A 20482-nucleotide genomic window follows, 5' to 3' on the forward strand; every position below is an offset into this window, starting at 1 on the left:
TTATTTTTTTTTAAATTATTTTACAAAGAAAATCTGAAAACTGTGGTTTTTGTTTGTAGTCAGCCAGTCTCAGTCACCACTTTGTTGAGTCATCTTTTACTACAGTTACACCTCATGTAAAGTATTTCCTTCAAGTCAAGCTGAAACTCTGTCAGATTGGAGGAAATACATGCATAAACGTGAAGTTTTGCCACAGATTCACATTTATTTGGATCTAAACTTTGACTGGGCCATTTTTACACATGAATGAGGATGGTGTAATTCCAACTTTGACCACTGGGTGGCGACAAACATCCCGCATATCACTAGTGTACATTTCTCTGAACCAGACAGATAAAATAATTACACAAATTTAATGGGTAAATGAAACAAAAAATAACTTAAATCTTATTATGTATCCAAAACATTTATCAAAAGGAATTTTATTTTTTGCTTTTAAAAATAATTTTGGTCTTAAAAAATCAGTGAAAAACTAATGAACGTATCACGAAAAGTACATTATTCAAACTGTCCCATATTATTTTAAGATTGTACTAGTTCACTTTTGTTTATTTAACACAATATGAGGTAAAAAAAAAAAGAAACATAGACAACAATAAATAGCATATTGCAGTAGAAAGCTCTGAGAAATTATGTAAATTCTCCACTGACATAACAAAAGTTCTATCAATCTATCAGTGCCATACCATCATCTATACGCAAAACAAATTAGAAACATTGACAACATACAGTTTACATATTGATTTATTCGAATAAACAAAAACAAGTGTTTGAATAAAAACAGCTGCAACGCAATAATTAGATGCTCTTTATTTATGTATTTATTTAGTACAGGAATATTTTTCAGCCAAGTGAAAAAACATATTCCCTAGTTAAGCATCCTATAATAGAAAATTTATGAAAAATCAAAAATTGTTTCATAAAAACAGATTTAAAAGTTAAACAAATCTTGAGAAAATACTTGTTCAATCAAACTGAATGAACAGACCATGTTTAAAATGTATTTAAAATGTCTTCACATCTGTGTTAAAGCACTAGGCCTTTTTGGGTTCATACCTTCAATTAGATACAGGGATAAAATTAAAGTTCCTGACATTTGATCATTTAAATCTTTTAACGGAAGTTATAGTTTGCAGAGAAGTTTCAAATGATTAAATGGAAACAGAACTTAAAATTTAGAAAAATATGTGCAAGTAATGCACATTTTAGTTCTATTGCCGCACACAGCTTCCCCGCCCCAACATGGCGGAAGCGTTGACGTCTCTTGGCAGCAGTTTATAACAGTTTTCAGTACAGTTTCACCTAGCTAACCATTGGCCAATCAACTAGCTTCAAGAACACGTAACAGCCAATCGGACCTTTGTTAGAAGCAAATTAACCAATCGGAGGCTATGAGGGGCGGGTCCAACACTCCCGGATTGCGTGATGGATTCCACTGCGGCTAACACGTTTAGCCATTAACCAACGGTTACTGTCTTTGTAATGCGAAAATATTTATTTTGGGTATTTTTAACGCTTCAAGATGGGGTTGCTGACGATATTAAAGAAGATGAAGCAGAAGGAGCGGGAGATGAGGCTTCTGATGCTGTATCCTTTTCCGTAACGTTTAGCTAAAAACAAAGTAGCATCCAGAACAATATGCAAAAAGTAGGAAAAATGTGAGTATAAAACAAGAGTTGTTTGCTGCAGCACTTACGTTTAACGCTGCATGTTTTTCTGTTTTCTTATCACAACACTTTATACTTGAAAAGGCGATAAATATTTAACAATGTAGATAAATGAGGATGTCTAGCTAAGCTTAATTGTAGCATCATATTTAAAGGTAATTCAAAGTGCTTTAGAGAGAACCGTAGGATCAAATGTAAAGAAATTGACATTAAAAATGTTTAAATAACTGACTTAATGTCAGACAGTGAGAAATAATCTCATTATAATTGTCCACTATAATCAATGGAAGAGATGGTTTGAGCCTCATCCTTCTCACAGTTACACATCAAATCAAAGGGACCAAAACCAGATGGAATAATTGTACAACATGCAAGGCCTCAACCAAAAAAAGGAACAAATCAACTAATATAGTAAAGCCAGTCCAGCGTCCTGCCACCACAAGTGGTGCCATTCAAGAGTACAACCCTGGTTTTGATGGTTTTCTCAGAATTAACTGGTTTAAATTTGGCTTCTGGTTTGAGGATTCTCAATAAAGTGCTAGGGCAGAATATTAATGTTGCTTTATTTAGTATTTGCTATACAAAACGACAAAAATAAATGTAAAAAAAATAATCAAACATTACAAATAGTAGTGTTTTTCTGAAGCTGTGTGGAGTTTCTTTAACTTTGCTCCCTGCAGAGGTCTGGATAACGCAGGGAAGACGACCATCCTGAAGAAGTTCAACGGAGAAGACATCAGCACCATCTCTCCAACGCTGGGCTTCAACATCAAAACCCTGGAGCACAGAGGGTCAGTAACTCTCAGTCCTGGAGGACAGAAGCTTTGCTTTTCATTTTTAAGACCTGAGAAAATCATGTGTGACAGGAAAAACCCGTTAGCGTTATTTAATCTGGGCGTTGGAAGTAATCATCTGTGAAAGAGTGCTGAATTTCCACCTTGATTCCACTCTGACGTTTTTTCAGCTTTAAGCTGAATATCTGGGACGTTGGAGGTCAGAAGTCCCTGCGCTCCTACTGGAGGAACTACTTTGAGAGCACGGACGGGCTGGTGTGGGTGGTGGACAGCGCTGACCGACTCCGAATGGAGGACTGCAGGCAGGAACTGAGCGCGCTGCTGCTGGAGGAGGTTCACCTTACTTCTAATTCTGGTTAAAGTCATAGAAACTATAGTGATGAAAAGTTTCAATAATTTGGTTGGTTTGTTTTCTTGGCAATAATCAAGAATTACAAGTAAGTAGGTGAGAGTTTTACATAAACTAGTCTTATCTCAGTTGATTGAAGAAGAATGATGCTGTGTGACACGAATACAGGATGTTGGCTAAACAAATCTGCCACTGGAAGGAAATAATTAGATTAGTGAGGTAGAGCTGAAACGATTAATCGATTATTGAGATAATTGTCAACTAACTTAGTAATCAATTAACTGTTAATAGTATAAAGACTCAGAGCTATAATTAAACCAAAACTGTTAAAAATATATTTTGTATTTAAGATAAAATAAAATTTAAAACATTTTTATAAATATGTTCTATTCATTACTTGACAATTTTAGGTTTTTGGTTCAAATTCTGTTAAAAAAAATGTTAAACACATTTTGCTATCCAGTTATTAATCAGTAATCCTAAAATGGTCAACAAGAGTTAGCGCTACACTGTCGATAAATCAACTAGAAACTGCTGAGCTTTTCAGATGTTAGAACATTTTTTAGCTGCAGATGTATCCTTTACCACAAATGATCAAATGTTCAGTAAAGGAATTAATAATTGAATGTGTTTGTATTTATTGTATAAGTGTGGTTAAGTGAAAAATCTGCAGGATGTATCAAAAAAATTTTTTATCCAATCAGAATAATTGAGCAGTTAGTTCCAGCTCTATTGCAGAGTCCAGATAATTTATTTCCATCATCTTTGTTCTTGTTGCAGAGATTAGCTGGTGCAACGCTGCTGGTGTTTGCCAACAAACAGGATTTACCAGGAGCGCTGACCAAAGAGGCGATACGAGAGGTAAAATAAAACAAGTCCCAGTTTTTCTAAATGGGCTCATTTCATGTTTTTCTTTTTAAATGCAGGTTTTGGCTCTGGATGACATCAATACTCATCACTGGTGCATCATCGGCTGCAGCGCAGTGACAGGAGAGAACCTGTTGGCCGGAGTGGACTGGATGTTAGATGATATTGCTGCAAGGATCTTCACTGCAGAATGAGACTCTGGTTCTGTTAGAATTAGAAACCTGGACTTTTGTTTTTGCTTTTGTGTTATAAGAGATGTTTGAGTTTCTTTATTAAATGGTTGTCTCTATGATCAAGGTTCTGGTTCTGAATTGACTTTCAGGTAAATTTTATATCTGCAAAAGGTTTAAATCCCATCCACAACCCATCTTGGTGGAAACTACATGTTTTATTTACAGTTTACAGCACCATTCACGGATCAGAGCCATGCAGCCTAGAACTAGCTAAAAGCTAGTGGTTCTGGTCCACGCTGGTCCATTTACGGGTTAAGAGGATCCAGATGGAGGAAAAGCTTTCATCAGGTCTGCTTTTATGTTCCAGACAGTATTAATGGTGGTATATTTTTGCAACAAAACTAAACTTCTTAAAAACAAACCAGCATCAGATCCAGCAGCAAAATTAAAGTGCCTGAGGAGAAAAGTATGAATGACTCCTTCCAGAGTCCAGAACTCATTTTATAACCTTTTTCTTAGTTTAAACCCATTGCGCCCCCTGCTGGTTAAAACTGATATAAACTAGAAGCTTAAAATGTGTACAGACAGGACGGCACAATAGTTAATTTTATTGAATCTCAAGTATTCTAGGAATTAAAAAGAAAAAAAAATGTAAATTTGAGTTTGAATTGCTGCCATTTTTCTTGGAGAAAAATCAGATTAATCTTCAGTGTTTTTTTCCTCATGTTTGACTTGAGTTCTGAAATTTGTTTCCCACCTACAACAACCCTTGTATACCAACATAAAATTTTAATGCAGTTAAATTTTTTATAGAAAAAAAAGACAATTTTTATATTTTGTCAGTTTTAATTCACAGAAAACAAAATTTTTTAAAAAAAATCTCAACAGCAAGTTCTTCAGATTCAGCTGGAGTCCACCTGCATTAAAAAACAAGAAAAAAAGATTTTAGATAAACAAGACTAGACAGATGGTAGGATGTAAAAGTTTAGGGAGCTAGTAAATGCCACAAAAATCAGAACAATACCAATCAGTCATTGATTCTCAGACTGGGGCGGTACCAGAAACTCATCACGATGCAAGCGGTCATTTCTAAAAACATTAAACTCAAAGAAGCTCCGATACTCACCAGCAAACCTCAAGCCAAGACGTCAGGCTGTCGAAAAGAAAGGCATAGAGTCAACGTTTACTTAATAGATATATACCATTACAGATGTGCAACCCATGAGAGAATCAAAGAGTTTGAGCCTGGGATGTGATCAGCTTTTGTTTTTCAGTCAGGCCCTCAGCCAGAACTCCATCAGAACTCAGCAGGTCACCTTACACCTGAGAAACTCAGGGTTCTCAGTGCCAAAACTGAGCCAACAGGAGCGGAAACTAGCTGAGTCCGGGTTGGATGGCTGTGAGGAAGTTGATGGCATCATCATCACTTCTACAATCCCAGGCACATCAGTTGGTTTTACATACCTAAAATACAGTCTGGTCAGAAGTTTCATCGTCCTCGAGAAGAAAACCTGCAAAAAGCAGCGAATTAGAGGCCGAGTGACGACCGGACTGTGACAAACAGTGAACTTCGTGGATCAGAGGGGGATACCAGTCAGTCATTGCTTCTCAGACTGGGGCAGTATCAACAAGAAAATCATAATCTCCATTAGAAAATAACTTTAAAAAAAGGGAACCACTACTTCTGAAACTTCTATACTTCTGAAAACGACAAAAAAAAAAAAAAAAAGTAATGTACTTTTGTTGGAAACCAGTCACATGAAGGGTTTTGCATCACCAAACTGCACAAATTAAATATTTAATCACATTTTCAAATTTATTGGCACTTTATTCGTCTACTGACCAGTGGAGAAAATGGTAAACAATCCCAATAATTTAAACTCAATAACTAGAATTAAGTTAAAATTCTTAACTTCTCACTATAAATGATAAACGTCCACCACTAGCTGAGTTACAATTCATAAACCACTTTGCATTCTTGTTGGTTGTGCAGGAGGCTCCACTTCTGCTTTTCAACAATGTAGTTGTATAATTGTGCATCTGTCTGAAAGCTCAAAATAGGCAGAACTGAGCAGATTAAAATCTCACTATCCAAGAATGATTTTGTGCAAAGAAAAATGCAACACGTTTCATATAGCCAATAGAGACATCCTAACCATTAAAGGTCCATTTAAAAAGCTTCTTCAAGATACTCACCAATATGGTTCAGTTGACCATTTCCATCTGAAAAACAGGAAGGACCCAAAGTGATGATTATGACATTTATTGGATTCTGATGTACAACCTGTAGCTAGAACGAGGTCAGATGTTTGTTTCAGTCAAACTCAACCAGAACCTCCAGCTCCATCAGAACTCAGCAGGTTACTTTACACCTGAGAGAGGCGATCAGGCTTCTCAGTACCATACTGAGTCAACAGGGGGGGATACTAGCAGAGATGGGGACACCAGGAAGCCCCAGGACTGTTTGTGTACCGCATCATTCCCGTCCCCAACAAGGTCAATGTGCTACTTTGTTCTGTCCCAGTCAGAAGGCTACATTCACTCAAGCAAACTGGGCTTTTAGTGGTAGAGTAACAAATTTCAACCAATTGACCCAAACCATCACTTGGATAAAAGCACAACATATCAATTCAAAAGAGAAGATCTCCTGTAGTAGTTTGTGTTACAGAGGCTTTGAAGAAGCCTCTGACTGGAGCTCTGTTTCCATTAATATTAAAATTACTCAAATTAAAATGATGAAAGTCAGAATGACTTCTCTCTCCTGCACCAATTAAAAATCAGACATTGATAAATCATAATAAAGGGTTGGGACTTCAACATGTTTATTTCAATTAAAGATTTTTTTTTTAAAGTAGGCCAATTAATCATTAAACAAAATAGACAATATATGCTAAAGTTCAAGCTGGAACCCTTGAATATGCAACTTTCTGGTGCTACTACACTGCAGAGTGATGGAATAATTCAACTTTACCTCAAGTTTCTTACCGATTAGAGAATTGGTGCAAATATTGAGTTAATCAAACTTCTCAGTTTCTAGTTTGAGGTCAAAGCTTAAACTGAACAAATTGGGAGGAAACTCAAGATTCAACACCAGCCCAGGTGGTGTTTAAATAAAATTTTAGCTCAATCCGCCTGGAACCCACCAGTTCATACATGCATGTAAACCTTCTGACCAGAACAGCACCTTAGATCAAACATGGAGGAAGAAAAAATACTCACCAATATGGTTTAGGCAACTTCAACCTGAGAGGAGAGAAAGGAAATTAAATCAGAATTAACATTTAAAAACTGTGAAGTAATGAGTCGTATTCAAGTACGCCACTAATTAAAAACCACATCCAAGTTAAAGAGACCAACATTCCAAAGATTGTATAAAATAACTGAAAAAGGTTTCTGTGTTGAACTATTGTTGCTTTCCAATGAAAAATTTGGACTACCCACTTGGGAGAAGAAAAAAATTTTTTTTAAATCCCTCCAAAGTCAAATTTCCTATTGGGAAACTGGGAGCAACTCCTGACTACCCCTAGTTACCACTTGCAAGACAGACTCCCTGTTTCAATATGGCCGCTCCTCACATCAACAGTAGTAAGATGTGGTGGAAACACATTTATCTAAGAGAGGTCTTAAAGGGACAGCATTGTGTTTCTCTAAGCACATGGCACCATTTTACTGCATCATGTAGTGACCGTCACCTTCGGTTGTTCCTGAAACTCTGAACTGTTGCTAACTGAACGTGACATTTGCATTTGGAAAGTAAAGCTTTAACTGATGTTTGAGCGTTTGGGTTGGATCAGAGTAATACCAATCAGTCATGAATTCTCAGACTGGGGCGGTAAACAAGGAATCTTCACATCCACCCATCCGCTGTTAACCATTATTGATTAGAAAAGACCTTCATCTGCGCTTCGTTCCAATGCTGCGCTTCGGGTGGCTCCTCCTTCCTGAAACGCAAACAGGAAGTCATTTACTCCAAGCCGCCATCTTTAGGGCCAATCAGTTTTAAAAAAGGTCAAATCCCTTCAACCCGTTTCCAGTCAGACTGTTGGTAGCCCCAACGAGTTGTCCCCTTGTTGCCGTGGCAACGCCAGTGGGTTCACCTTTTCAGGTCTGGCATTGGCACACGGCGTAAGACGCGTGCGGGTGTCATCACTATGGAAACCAAACAGCGTGGCTATATTTTCCCCTCTCTGAAGTCACATTGCTCACCTGGATGAACGCCAGTTATGTGGAGGGGAACCTTGATGACATCACTTCCTGATTTTGACCTGAAAGAAGGACGAAAGGCGAGATTAAAGGACTGAACTGGTTAAATAAAGGTGAATAAACGCTGAACTCCACTGATGTCAGATTTTTTTTTTCTCAACAGCAGTTCAGACGAACGAGATTCCAGATTTTCTCATCATTTCCAGCAGATCTACAGGTTAATGGAGCGAAAATCTCAAATTTCCAGATCTTACCTTCAAAACAGGAACTCTCCATCAGGTCGGCGAAGCTGTTCTATTAAAAATAAAAACATTAGATCAATAAAAAGGATCAGATCACATAAAGAGCCTGAACAGACAGATAAATGCAGCTGCTCAGGTGTTTGGATAATTTTCACATCGGGTCAAAGTGAGCTGAGTAGTTTTCATCACTGAAGCTGCATTAGAGCTAAAGTTCTCCTACAGAGTGGAAATCAGCACAAAACGCTGGTGAAATCTTGTTAACAAGCCACAGTGAAGCTTTCCTACCATTTGAGCGTCAAGATGTTATAAAATCTCATCCAGACAAGACGAAGGTTTTAGGTAAAGTTTACACAATTGTGTAGGATGCTACAGATCTTCAGAAAATGTAGAAATAAATGTGATTTATGCAATTAAAGGGTTACTGGTGAACAAATTCTTCAGTTACTCATCTGCATGTGCAAATCTACATCCTGTACTATTAAAATCAGAACAATTTGTACCCAGCAGTGGCTTGTAAAGACTTAAAGGGTTCATTTTCACCCCTCTAGGATTTACAGAATATGTAGATTTAAAAATCCTTACCAGGACTTGTTTATGATTTTCCAGGGCCAGATGTCGGCCACTTTAGATTCACTGCAGGAGAAAAAGCGATTAGATCAGAACGAAGCAAGAATCGTCTCTGCAGGCATGCTAAAGGTTTGGATGTTTGATCAGGGCTTTGGTGACAAACTGCCATTTGAAATTTGAGTCGTCCAGGAGATTAATGGGTGCTAACCCATGTCATCCTTTCAAACAATACGACTTTCATTCTGAAACTAAACAGCGGTAGGATGTAAAGTAAACTTACCTATTAGTGAAGCATTTATCACAGCTGATATTTCACAGGTTTTCATCTGCAACAAAAATATGCAAGTTATTAACTTGCACAAGCTTCTCCTCTGGTCCCAAATGTTAATCTCAGGGCAATCAGATTAAAAGTTGACTTCATTATGTTCAGGCATATGCTTGTCTTTAAGGGTAATCATCAGATTTACACCCACAGCTTTTATTAAACTTTAAACCTCATTTCTTTACTCACCTCCACTAGGTTTCCAACACCTCTCCAGCATTTATGATGTTATTGGGGAACAAATCCTGCAAGAAAAAACACCTCATCAGGTAATGTCTTAAAATAAAATATACGTTGTTCTGTTTTAGGGCTGGTTCAGATAAATAAGCTGTCATCAGAAGAGTCAGGCATATGCTTGTCAGTTATAAAATCATCAGTTTTAGCCTTTAGATTAGTGGGAATTTCACCTAAAAAGCAGATTACCTGCTGGGCTTGAGGCGTTGATCCTCACTGAAGGTGTTGATCACATCTGTGGGAGAAAAGTGAATAATTAGGACCAACTTTAAACCGAAATAAAAGTCAGGAATAGTCGATGTTTGCTAGAGCTATCATGCTACTCAGAATCTGGTAAAGGGGTTTCTTCAAAGGTTGATTCGGTAAGAGAGAGTTCAGAAAGATTCATCACTGCAGCAAACAAGCTCCACCAGACAAAGACTGAAGGTGTGTGTGTTACTGGTTATTTCACCCCTTAATTTTATTTAACACATGGCTTGTTTTCTCTTTCCTATGGAAAGAAGTCAAGTCATTTTCCACTCATCAGAATGGATGGCTGCCATTCAGGAGGATTTTTATTGATAAAATATATTTCTTAGGAGCCAACTGGTCCAAACTGGTACGTTTGGACTGGAAATTGGGCGTAATAAATCCTTAGTAAAGGACTGAACCACAAACAAAATGAATACTCTTTAGCAAAGGAAATTGATTGGAAGTTTTTACGTACCAGATAAAGTAAGATGAAATTGTAAAACATTTGGTGAAAAGGTGAACTAACCCATAACCACATGTGAAGCAACTTTAAGGCTGAATCCCATTTCATCTCAATGTTTCTGTACAGCTTTGCAGGTGTTTAAGTGTTTAAAATATGCTGCAATGATTAAAATCAAAATCCATCCAAAAAATACTTTGAATTCAACAACAAAGTAAATGTGGCAACTGGTATCTTCCTGGTATATCATAATAAATCTGAAAACTGTTGTTGTACGACAGCCTTATGACCGTTTTCACAAGCTAACCACTTAAATTCTGGGCAGCAGAGACCAAAATTAAACATGACCTATAAATTTCTATCTGGCTGTACGGTTAGAAACCCAGGCAGAAAGACTAATTCAGGGATAATATATAACATTTAATTATAAATGGTGCGTTTTGGTACCAAAATGTGTCTAATGTATGGTTAGAGAGAGGAACAGGGGGGGTGGTAATATAAATAACTAAGAAATGGGATTCAGCCTGTAATGCTTCCTAGTTAAACGCTAAATTAATAGTTACCTTCTTGTGCAAGAAGCCTCAAAACCGAAACCTGGAAAAAATAAATAAATAAAAATTAGATTTCAGTATTAAGAGACAATAAAAAGCTTGTTTCTGGTGGCCTCATGCCACTCAGAATAATTGAATTGTCTTCAATGGATTATTCAGTGAGAGAGTTCAATTAGAACATCACTGTAGCATGAGGCAGCAAAACACCAAGATTTTAAAAACACTTAATCCTCCCATGTAAGATGCAGACCTCACCTTTGGCAGCAAACCGTGCGCCATCTCTTCTTTGCTGAATGACAAGAGCATAAATGTTAGCATGCTACGTTAGCATTTTTCCCAAGCAGCCAACACGTGACTGGACCATGCGACCCACCCAGGCAGCATGGATTTAGTTGTTGAAATATACGACTAAAAAGGTGAAAATGCAACGTCTCTCATCAGAATAATAAAAGTGCAATCACAGTCACTCAGAACAGGTCTGTAAAAAATTATCATCATTGAGAGACAATGCAACAGCTAGCAGCCGCGCCAAACGAGCAACGGCCATCGCTTTATTCTAGCCGGAAAAAAAACATTTCTAGCCGAATCTTGGCGAAAATAATGAAGCAAAAAGCTCAAAAAGACGTTTTGAATTAAGTTTGGAACATTCAGAAAGCAAGATTAGAATGAGTTAAAGGCGGATGGTGGAGGATTGTTCTCAGCTCCGTCGTGCTGCACCGTTGGAAAGCAGCGAAGTTTCTGGATTAATTACACCTTAAAGCTAACTGCGGGCCGCAGCCATCGGTCAGCTGCAGTTCCAATTCTATTTTAGATTACTTGCGTATAATAACACAATCATATAAAATAATGTTTAGTGGAACTATAATGAAGGAGGTAATTCATCTTACCAGCAGCAGAGGGAAGGAGGAAGTGGAAGAAGAATCCGGTGCGTCTGCTTTTTATGTCCCCGCTACTTTGGCTCCTCCCACCCCGGAACTTTCAGCGGGAAAACGACTTTATGAGCTTTATTTTTGATATATTAAGATTAGACCACGTTAAAGAAAGCGTATTATAGCAAAAGTACGGTATTTCTTTTAAGAAACATATTAACTTGTAAATATGTTTTAAAGCGGCGAAACATTATTGCTGACGTAACTTCCGTTTCACGGATTTTGACCACAAGGTAGCAGCAGAGCCATTCAAATCAACCACTTTATACTTCTGCTCTTAAACTTTTTATTTGACACGAATAATTTTCTTGATTCCGCACTAATTATTAAAATAAATTATTAACCACGTAAAAGAATAATAGATAAAAAAAAATCACTCGTTTTCTCAGTTACTCAGAAAAAAAAGAATGTGTCCAGCAGAAATGTACATATTCTGCAATCTGCATATATTTTTGCAAGATGCAACTGGAGTAACTCAACACTCGCACAGACAAACCTACACAACCAAAAAACTGTTGATTTTCCACCCAGGTCTGCATGGTCTAGGGCAGTGGTTCTCAAACGTTTTTCAGTGATGTACCCCCTTAAAAATATATTTTTAGTCAAGTACCCCCTGACAAAACATTTTTGGAATAAAAAAGAGGTACAGTGCTGTAAAATCACTGTCTGATTTATTAAAGCCAAACAACTTATATCAGTGAACCTGACAAATACATCCATATTGCAAACATTGCATGGTTAAACAAAAAAGAAAAACAGAAGACGGTGACCACCAGGAAGGTATAAAACCAGTCAAAACTGAAATATGCAAAACGCTGCTAAATTATATTGGTCTCTGTAATGGTACAAAATTAAATATATACATAAATAATAATTCAGTGCATGAACACACATTTATATTTTATCGAACTTTTTACAAACTAATTTTTCCCAAGACTTATTATGAGGAGCCTACTGATTTTTTAAAGATATTTTGAAAAGCTTCACGTACCCCCTGCAGTACCTCCACGTACCCCCAGGGGTACACGTACCCCCATTTGAGAACCACTGGTCTAGGGGGCACAAAAAAAAAAGTGCCCTAAAAAATGAAAAGATTTTTTTTTCATTGCATTTTTGCATGTCTAAACAACACAAACAGGCACCCCGCTGTACAAAGTCTTTATTCTTTATGGAGTGGAGAGTTGTTAGTATTATTGCTGCAGTGAAAAGGTCTTGTGTGTACATTTGGAGCTTCTTTGCATGGATTTTGCATGTTGTCCCTATCTAGTTTCTTTCTGGGCATTCCAGCTTCCTTCCACCATCCAAAAACATTAGTTAGTCTCTCTTAATGTGGTCACTTTTCAGCCATTGATTGTTGAACACTGACAAACATAGCATTAAGCTGTTGTGATGTAGTATGCACAGTATTTTTATGTTTGCACCAAATTAACGCACTGCTGCTTACATTTCAAAACAGGATCAGCAGATTTTGGATGTAGATCCAGGATTTCCTTCTTAATTTTTTCAGAGATTAAATTATACATGCACAAAACTTGCTGCTGGATTTGTTATGTTTGCATAAGATAAGTCATCTTTATTTGAGGATAAATAAAGATGACTTTATTTATCAGTCATGCTGGATGTATAACTACAACAACAGGATTGTTTGGGTCTAAAACTGATTGATGTGGGGGAAAAAACTAGTCTTTAGTTATAAATATGCAATTCTTTCACTATGTTCATACAGTGTCCTGCACAGTGATTGGCACCCTGTTAAAGATGTATAAAAACTCTTAAGATGTTTGGTTTGTTTCAATGAATTTGTATCTTAAAATTTGATTACAATGTAATTTTTCCTCAAGAAATACACAGTTACTCAACCTACTGATTATCAGAAAACACTGCCAGAGTTATTGAGTAACCTTAATAATCGTTATAAAATAAATGTCACCTAAATGTTTTTTGTAATTTGCAGTAAATGTTTTAATAGGGTGCTCTATTATTTAAAGGATATACAGAACATGTTTTTAAGTAAACTTAGTCATTATAAGTGTCTTTTATGACATGTTTTAGAATCATAATCACTAAATACATTTAAAAAATGCCTATAACATTAATAATTAAGACAAAAACTTGAAAAATTCTTTAAAAATTATTGCAAATACAGTTTATTTATACAAAAATCAATAGTCAACAGCTCTTAAACACACAGTGAAGGACACCAAGGTTGTATTAGTCCCCAAAATAAAAGAAATCTTAAATATTAAAACATATTTAAAATAATTATTTACAAAGCATTTTGTATAATTTACACACAACTCCTGTAGATATAAATGTGTTGTATAATAATGTTTTAAATAATTTCATAAGGAAATAAATACATAGGATAAACATTGCCATTTCCCTGTGCAAAAATACATCAAGAAATACACAGCTGCTCAAATTGTTGTCTTTTACACTAAGTTGTAGTTTGTTCCTTCAGGTTTCTACAACCTTCATCAGAACAAAATAACAGGAATAAAAAGTCGTAGTTGATGTTTTTCTGTGTTGGCATGTAGGTGTTTAAATATTTTTCTATAAATACTGTTAATCAGACGCATTGAGTGTGGATATGAGTCAGAAACATGTGTAAAGTGGTTGTGTGGGTTTGGGTGTGTATCCAGACTCCTTAACATCAGCTGATCCCTGATCAGACATAAATAAAAATGCTGATGTCTCCAAAACAAAAACTCCACCGATCAGTCATCGCTGCTTATGAAATCTTCGGTTCCTTTAGCAGTTACACATCAACACGTGAGCGGTTTCATCATGCCAACCCAAAGGAAACAAAATATCATCACTTCACGCTCCTGACGGCGAGTTGAATATATAACAAAAAAAAAAAAAGATTTTTTCACTCTTTAGAATGAAGTAGAAAATAAAAGGAGCAGCTCAGTCACAAATGTTAGACTTCAATGCAAAATCCACAGCTTTGCTCCTCTAGGTGGTAAAATAAATACCTGCAGTCTGAAAACTGAAACAAAGCGATAAGGCTGCACTGAGCAATTACGACTCAGTAACAAACATCAGTAATTATTGCTTATGTAACCTAATCTAAGGTCCTGTAAATGTCAGGATTGAAGCTCCTGTCCTGATTTCGTTATGTTGGATTTTAAAAAGTCCAAGTTTTTCTGCTGCAGCTCTACTGAAACTCAGCCAGCACAGACGAGTGCAAGTTCTTCTTCTTCAGCGAAGGCGAGGTCGATGTTGGCGAGGAGGCGTTCACAGGAGTGAGCGTGACGCTGTAGAGGTTGGTGATGAAGGCCTCCCAGCCGCGACGAAGCGCCCGGTCAAACGCCTGAAGGAAAAGAAGACAATTATTAAACATGAATTAAACGAGGAGATTGTGCAGACTAGTCCTGCTTTAGTTACTTTGGATTACATTTTAATGTTTTCTTTTATGCTTTTTACTGCAAGATTGTTCATATCTCTCAATGCATTTTGTTCTGGTCACCTATATAGTTCGCTGGAAACTGAAATTTCCCTGTTAGGAGCACAAGCTGCCTATTGTTTCTAAAAGTGGGGCAGCTATGTCACTCTTTTCTGGGAAAGGAAAGTAACTACGAAATAAAGTCTAATACTAGTGGGAAATTTACATTTCAGGGACTTTTACCAGCAGGAACTTCAATAGAACCAACAACAGTGAAAATGATCATCAGAAATCTCAAAAGGTTTGAACGAAACAAGTTACCTAGAAACACTAATTGGGACGTTCAATAGCAAATAATATGGATCGTCCCATTTATTACCAAGGTCTGGAAAAGCTAAAACAGTGTTTCAAAGAATCTTTGTTCAGAGTAGAATAACCCAGTTCACACAAACAATTTAGATATTTAGATTTTGAGCCGGTGATCAAATGTGGCTTTGGTACCTTAAATAAAACAGAAGATCTGCTTGGAGGGTTTCCAATGAATAATTTGAAAAAACAGAATAAGTCTGTCCCTGAGATACATCCAATAATAATATCAAAACCCACTAAAGCTTAAGTGTAAAGTTCTCAACCAGTGGAGAAGGGGCAGCTAGTGGTCTTCAGAAGCTATTTGTCCAACAAGAGGTTTTCTCAAGGCACAAAGATGTTTATTAAATCCTTTAATGCAGAAGTAAGTTGGCAACAGTGAACCAAGGTGAGGGGTTTGTGGATTTTTTACACCCTCTTGCAACATTTGTTTCTTTTCAACTGGTGTGGTTTGCTTTTCACACAGCACTCTGTCAAACAAACCAAACCATTTGAAGACCAAGAACCACAGAAGGAAACAACACAGAAAACTCTGAAGAAGTCACTAAACACAACTTAATCTTCACGAAATATAGACAAAAATGGAGTGGCGTCAGAGTTTTGTGGTTGTAGGCTTTCTTTTTTTGTCTTTGGTAAAAAACCACAAGCTACTTCTCCTGTTAGCGCTGAATTAGCATGGTTGTTTTGGTTGTATTTACCCAGAATGTCCCGCTCAGTAGTCCACTTCCTGCTTTTGGAGCGGTCTATGGTCCGCTTGGCGTTCGCATTCGAACGCCAAATGGAGTTCACTTCAACCAAACTAAGATAGGTTTTTAAGAGGACTAGAGTTTGCTTTTTCAGTCTGCATCAGTGTTCAATTGCAAATTCAGACCTCCACGAACGAAACAAACTTTCTAGACAAAGTAGAGTTCAATTAAAGCGGACTAAAGTTTCAAGTTTGAGAAAAGCTTGGATTTGCTAATTAATATGCAACAACGTTTTGTATTTTCAAAATCTAGTCTGAAAGATTTCCGGAGAGTCAGACATGATTCATAGCACTTGGGTCAGTGGAAAAACTTCATATTTGGCCATTTTCAAGCTGAAAAAGTCCTAATCTGGTGGTGCAGGGGGTCTGACTGTGAGAATTATGCTGGTAGATTAACATCAGAGGAATGTTTTCACTCCATTGGTTTGATAGGAAGGCTCTCGTTTCAGTCCACTGATCAAAGAACGAGGAACTGGAGACTCAGGAATGCCACCTCGGAGTGAACGCGTCTCAGTCGGAGCAGAAAATCTCTACGACATGCGAGAATGGTGAAAGTACACGTTTTGCGCCGCCTGCTGACCTCTGTCCCCTGGTTTAATTTTTATGACCCATTAAGGGTGAGGTAAAGGAAAAATTGCAATTAAAGTGTTGGTGATATGCACCAGTGGCTGCTGTACTTTGTCCCAGGTGGTGATGTACTATTAAGGTGATATGAAGGGTTTCCTTGGTGATTAATAACCAATGATGAGCCAGAACTTTGCCCTCTTGTTCCACATACTCGGTTACGTAACCTTTAAGGGGATTAAAGTTTAACCAAGCAGCATAAATGTGGAATTTGTCTGACATCTTAAACCGGCAGAAACAAAGTCTCACCTTGCGATAATTCTTCCTCTTCACCATTTTCATCCCTTCCTCTTGCTCCTTCTTCATCTTCCTCTCTTCCTCTGACTCTTCCTCCTCTTCTTCTCTCCCTCTCTTGTTGTCTCGGATCAGAACCCGGTCATCCGCAAACTCCCGAACTTGGAAGTGAACAAGGCCAGTTTCCTTCACCATTTCTTCCTCCGTCTTTACCTTCATCTTGTCTTCCTGAACTTCCGGGCTGGACTTCTCGTTTTGGGTTTGGTCCTCTTCAACCTTCTCGTCCTTCTGCTTCCTGCTGGTGCTTCTCCTCCACCGGCTGCTGAGGCGACTTGGCTTTCTTTGCAGGAGAGTCTCTCCGTCGTCCTCAATCACCCCAAACCCGTCCACGTCTTCGTCTGCCAACGTGTTGGGTACCATCGTGGAGGAGGAACTGCCATCTTTAACCTCAGCCTCAACGTTACCTCCGCTTATTTCACACCCGTCGTCTGTGGCGGGCTCGGGTTCATCAAGGCGGCCGTAGAAGCCGCTGGATTTATCAAGGAATTTGGGGGCCCGGATGGAGCTTCGGGTTGAGGTTTTCCTCGAGTTTCTGCCGATCGTCATCTTGTCTTTGCTTTCTTCTTAAACACTTCCTTGTTTATCCTAAAACAGAAAAGATGTGACAGATAAAGAGATTAACATCGTTACATAATCCTTCAACATTCTTTAGAAATTACCTTTTAAACTTCCTTGAGCAGGGTAGGAAATATATAGAACATGCTCATTGCATTTTTTGCACAATAATGAGATTTTAGTCTGGTCACTTCTGCCTATTTTGAGCTCCTTTCAGAATGAGCTGTCACAGAGACCCTAAAACCATCCCCCCCGCCCCCCCAACTCTCAAATGTGAAAATCGCCGCAAATTTATGTGCAATTATACAACTGAACATCTTTGAAAAGAACAAGTGGAGCCTCCTGCACAACCAACAAGAATGCAGCAAGTGGTTTCAGATGGTAAATCAAACAAAACACTTGTCTTTTCCAGCAGCCATTGTACAGAGCATACAGCAGTAAAACCAGCTGACCAAACATTTTGTAGCTCAGGCTGGGTTGCTAGCTCAGGCTGGGCTTTGCTGGGGTAGCTAGGTAGCGGCATCGTGCCTGCTGATTTGTGACAATATATTCAGAAGTTTTTGCATAAGCTCAGTTTCCAGACACCAAAAAACAGTTGTTTTTTAAGCACTTTTACTGTTTTTAGACCAAAATGGATGTACAAAAATGTGTCAAAATTAGATTTTTGCATAACAGGTCCCCTTCAAATTAAAATTTTCTTGACCTTCAATCAGCTCAGGTCACTCTCAAAGAGTCTGATGCTAAAAAGAGATAAAACTGAAAAGTCAGTACTGTGAAAGATTATTATGGATAATTCTGGTACAAATTCCAGCTTCGTTGGTACAGATTGTGCAAAACTTTTATCAGTGTAGATCAGCTGCTGTGGATTGTATGTACTGTAGAAGGTCAATGCCAGTGTTATCAGGGTTGTCAGTAACCAAAACCAAAGGCACATTGTTCTTACAGATAAATACAAACACAGACAGTTCGACTTTGACATTCAGCTCTCCTGCCATAGGCAAACTAGCAACCTCAATCACCAACTTCAAACTGAAAGGCAAAGTTGAAGCCAGGACACTTTTAGTATGACTCACAAGTTACTAATAGTCAGGATGATATTATCTAAAGCAAAATACCATGAAGTCTTAGCAGGTTTGGTCTTTATTTTAATTGGACAAAATAAACTAGACTTAACTGTCTGTGTCTGACAAAGTTACTTTAATTGTTAGGGTGTGGTTTAGGTTTTAGCATCATGGTCCATATAGGAGCCTTAAACAGGAGCAACTCATGCAGCATTTGATTCATCAAAGTGTGAATCAGTCTGATGCTTTGACTGCAGCTGGGAGGGACTGCAACAAGCTTCTAAATATGTGGTGTTAATACGTCTATGATCTTAAATCTGGGAATAGCTTCAAACCCACTTTTATTGGGTTTTCAATCTTAAAATCCAGTGGAATTAGCTAACTGAACTAATCTGTGAACATGCTAACTACTATTAGCCTTACAAGCTAACATTGCATTTTGTAACTATGTGTTCACTAAACATACTATATGTTATACAGTATGTGTGAAAGACTTAACGATCGTCAGATGAGAATAAAAATGTTTTAGTGCAAATGTCACGTTCTAAGCAAGGCGGCCATATTGGATTTTGAGGTCGAGGTCAGTGAGAAAACTTTGAATTTCTCATGTGGGAAGAAACTTACCAAATGTTAGCTTACTTTGTGATGGTTTCTATCACGTTACACCAGTGGTACACAAAGTATGGTCCAATATTTGTCACCTTTTAATGTTTGAATACATAAAACAGAGATGTGCACTGTTGCTAATGTTGCTAAGCAGCAGCATCACTGACTGAAGTCAATAAAAGAGGAAATGTTCTTTCATTTAAGAAACTTAAATTTCTTAAATGTATCAGCAGTTGGAGTGAATGCTACACACGTTTCCCCATGTTTTTTGTTTTCTTCTGAGCTCATATTTTGGGATTAAACCGGATGAACCGTCAACCACAGCGGATCAGAGGCAGAACCACTTTGCAACGACACCTAGCACCACCGATGTTCTTCTGCCCAACACAAACCAAGCAATGGAAAAGTTGGTCTTTGTAAAAAACACATTTAAAGCATAATATCTGCTTTAAATAGATGGTACATTATCCTCCTTCAGAAGACGCCCATTTTGAAACTAAACAAAACATCTAAATGTAAGGGATTTTTTTTAAACCTAATTTGACTTTATTATTATTTCCTGGTTTTGATTAGTCAGCTTTTTAAAAACTGTGTAGTTGTAAAATTAACATTGAAATGTAGCTCTGCTGTTTTATTTTAGTCACCATTTGAGTTTTTACGTTTTCTATAACTTAAAGAAGAAAAATCCTAAACTTTACAAATAAAAGGTGGTAATTTACATCTTTTTAAAAATTATTTTAATCTTTTTAAGATTGGTTTTCATAAGTGCTGGTCGCAGACAGAAATCATTCTGGATATAGAATAACTAGTAACAGCTGAATTGAATTAAAGTAAAAATAAAGAGTATTGTAAAGTCTTACCTGCTGTTGTCCGGAATCCTTTTCCTGCTCTGTGTGAATGACTAAGGACGGCTCCCTTTAACTCACCATAAGCTCCACCCCCAACGTGACGTCATTAATGAGCTGATCTGAACCTGCAGCAAAAAAAAAAAAAAAGTTCCTATCAGGGACTCTGTGTCCTACTGTTCAGACACACCGTCTCTTTACGCTCTTAGAGATAAAAACAAAAGTTCTGCACTGAAAACTAAAACATAAACTAAGCGTGTCTACAGAAAGTTTTATGTTCAAACTCTTTAAGATCTAAAATATGCAGCGATTTATCTCTGCACCTTTTGCAGGCTTCCTGTTGTCAGTGAATAGCAGCAATAATGTTGAACCTGAACAGCTGTCAGAGATAAATTAAAAGTCTCAAAGG

The 20482-nt window shown here is 37.5% G+C and overlaps 2 protein-coding genes, 1 long non-coding RNA gene and 5 other non-coding genes across 9 annotated transcripts; 1 reads left to right on the forward strand and 7 right to left on the reverse strand.

Moving 5' to 3' along the window:
- Positions 1–1385: 1385 nt before the first annotated feature.
- arl2 (ADP-ribosylation factor-like 2) lies at positions 1386–3969 on the forward strand. The gene is made up of 5 exons (XM_028038920.1): positions 1386–1587; positions 2348–2458; positions 2632–2794; positions 3591–3671; positions 3737–3969. The coding sequence occupies exons 1-5, from the start codon at positions 1523–1525 to the stop codon at positions 3869–3871; spliced, it is 555 nt and encodes a 184-aa protein (XP_027894721.1). The 5' UTR covers positions 1386–1522; the 3' UTR covers positions 3872–3969.
- A 713-nt stretch (positions 3970–4682) lies between these two features.
- LOC114157777 (uncharacterized) lies at positions 4683–11623 on the reverse strand. Its single transcript, XR_003598266.1, has 15 exons — positions 11548–11623; positions 10916–10949; positions 10673–10703; positions 9608–9653; positions 9374–9429; positions 9143–9188; positions 8878–8928; positions 8308–8347; positions 8057–8115; positions 7743–7791; positions 7070–7093; positions 6047–6073; positions 5315–5361; positions 4977–5003; positions 4683–4767 (listed from the first exon to the last, which is right to left on the reverse strand). It is a non-coding gene; the product is annotated as an uncharacterized LOC114157777 (long non-coding RNA).
- On the reverse strand, positions 4857–4929 carry LOC114158084 (small nucleolar RNA SNORD31). Its single transcript, XR_003598338.1, has one exon. It is a non-coding gene; the product is annotated as a small nucleolar RNA SNORD31 (small nucleolar RNA).
- On the reverse strand, positions 7635–7708 carry LOC114158088 (small nucleolar RNA SNORD31). The gene has a single exon (XR_003598340.1). It is a non-coding gene; the product is annotated as a small nucleolar RNA SNORD31 (small nucleolar RNA).
- LOC114158089 (small nucleolar RNA SNORD22) lies at positions 7880–8005 on the reverse strand. The gene has a single exon (XR_003598341.1). It is a non-coding gene; the product is annotated as a small nucleolar RNA SNORD22 (small nucleolar RNA).
- On the reverse strand, positions 8189–8257 carry LOC114158083 (small nucleolar RNA SNORD30). Its single transcript, XR_003598337.1, has one exon. It is a non-coding gene; the product is annotated as a small nucleolar RNA SNORD30 (small nucleolar RNA).
- LOC114158082 (small nucleolar RNA SNORD29) lies at positions 8423–8489 on the reverse strand. Its single transcript, XR_003598336.1, has one exon. It is a non-coding gene; the product is annotated as a small nucleolar RNA SNORD29 (small nucleolar RNA).
- A 2081-nt stretch (positions 11624–13704) lies between the features above and the next one.
- On the reverse strand, positions 13705–20193 carry LOC114158070 (uncharacterized). 2 transcript variants are annotated; one of them, XM_028039383.1, is made up of 3 exons: positions 20089–20192; positions 16962–17591; positions 13705–14905 (listed from the first exon to the last, which is right to left on the reverse strand). In XM_028039383.1, exons 2-3 carry the CDS (start codon positions 17550–17552, stop codon positions 14750–14752), a joined length of 747 nt encoding a protein of 248 aa, XP_027895184.1. In that variant the 5' UTR covers positions 17553–17591; positions 20089–20192; the 3' UTR covers positions 13705–14749. The 2 variants fall into 2 exon arrangements, with proteins under 2 accessions (XP_027895184.1, XP_027895183.1); XM_028039382.1 differs by lacking the exon at positions 13705–14905 and having other exon boundaries at positions 16319–17591; positions 20089–20193.
- Between the last annotated feature and the right edge of the window lie 289 nt (positions 20194–20482).

The sequence above is a fragment of the Xiphophorus couchianus genome, chromosome 14 (assembly GCF_001444195.1).
Source record: "Xiphophorus couchianus chromosome 14, X_couchianus-1.0, whole genome shotgun sequence".
Classification (NCBI taxonomy): Eukaryota; Metazoa; Chordata; class Actinopteri; order Cyprinodontiformes; family Poeciliidae; genus Xiphophorus; species Xiphophorus couchianus.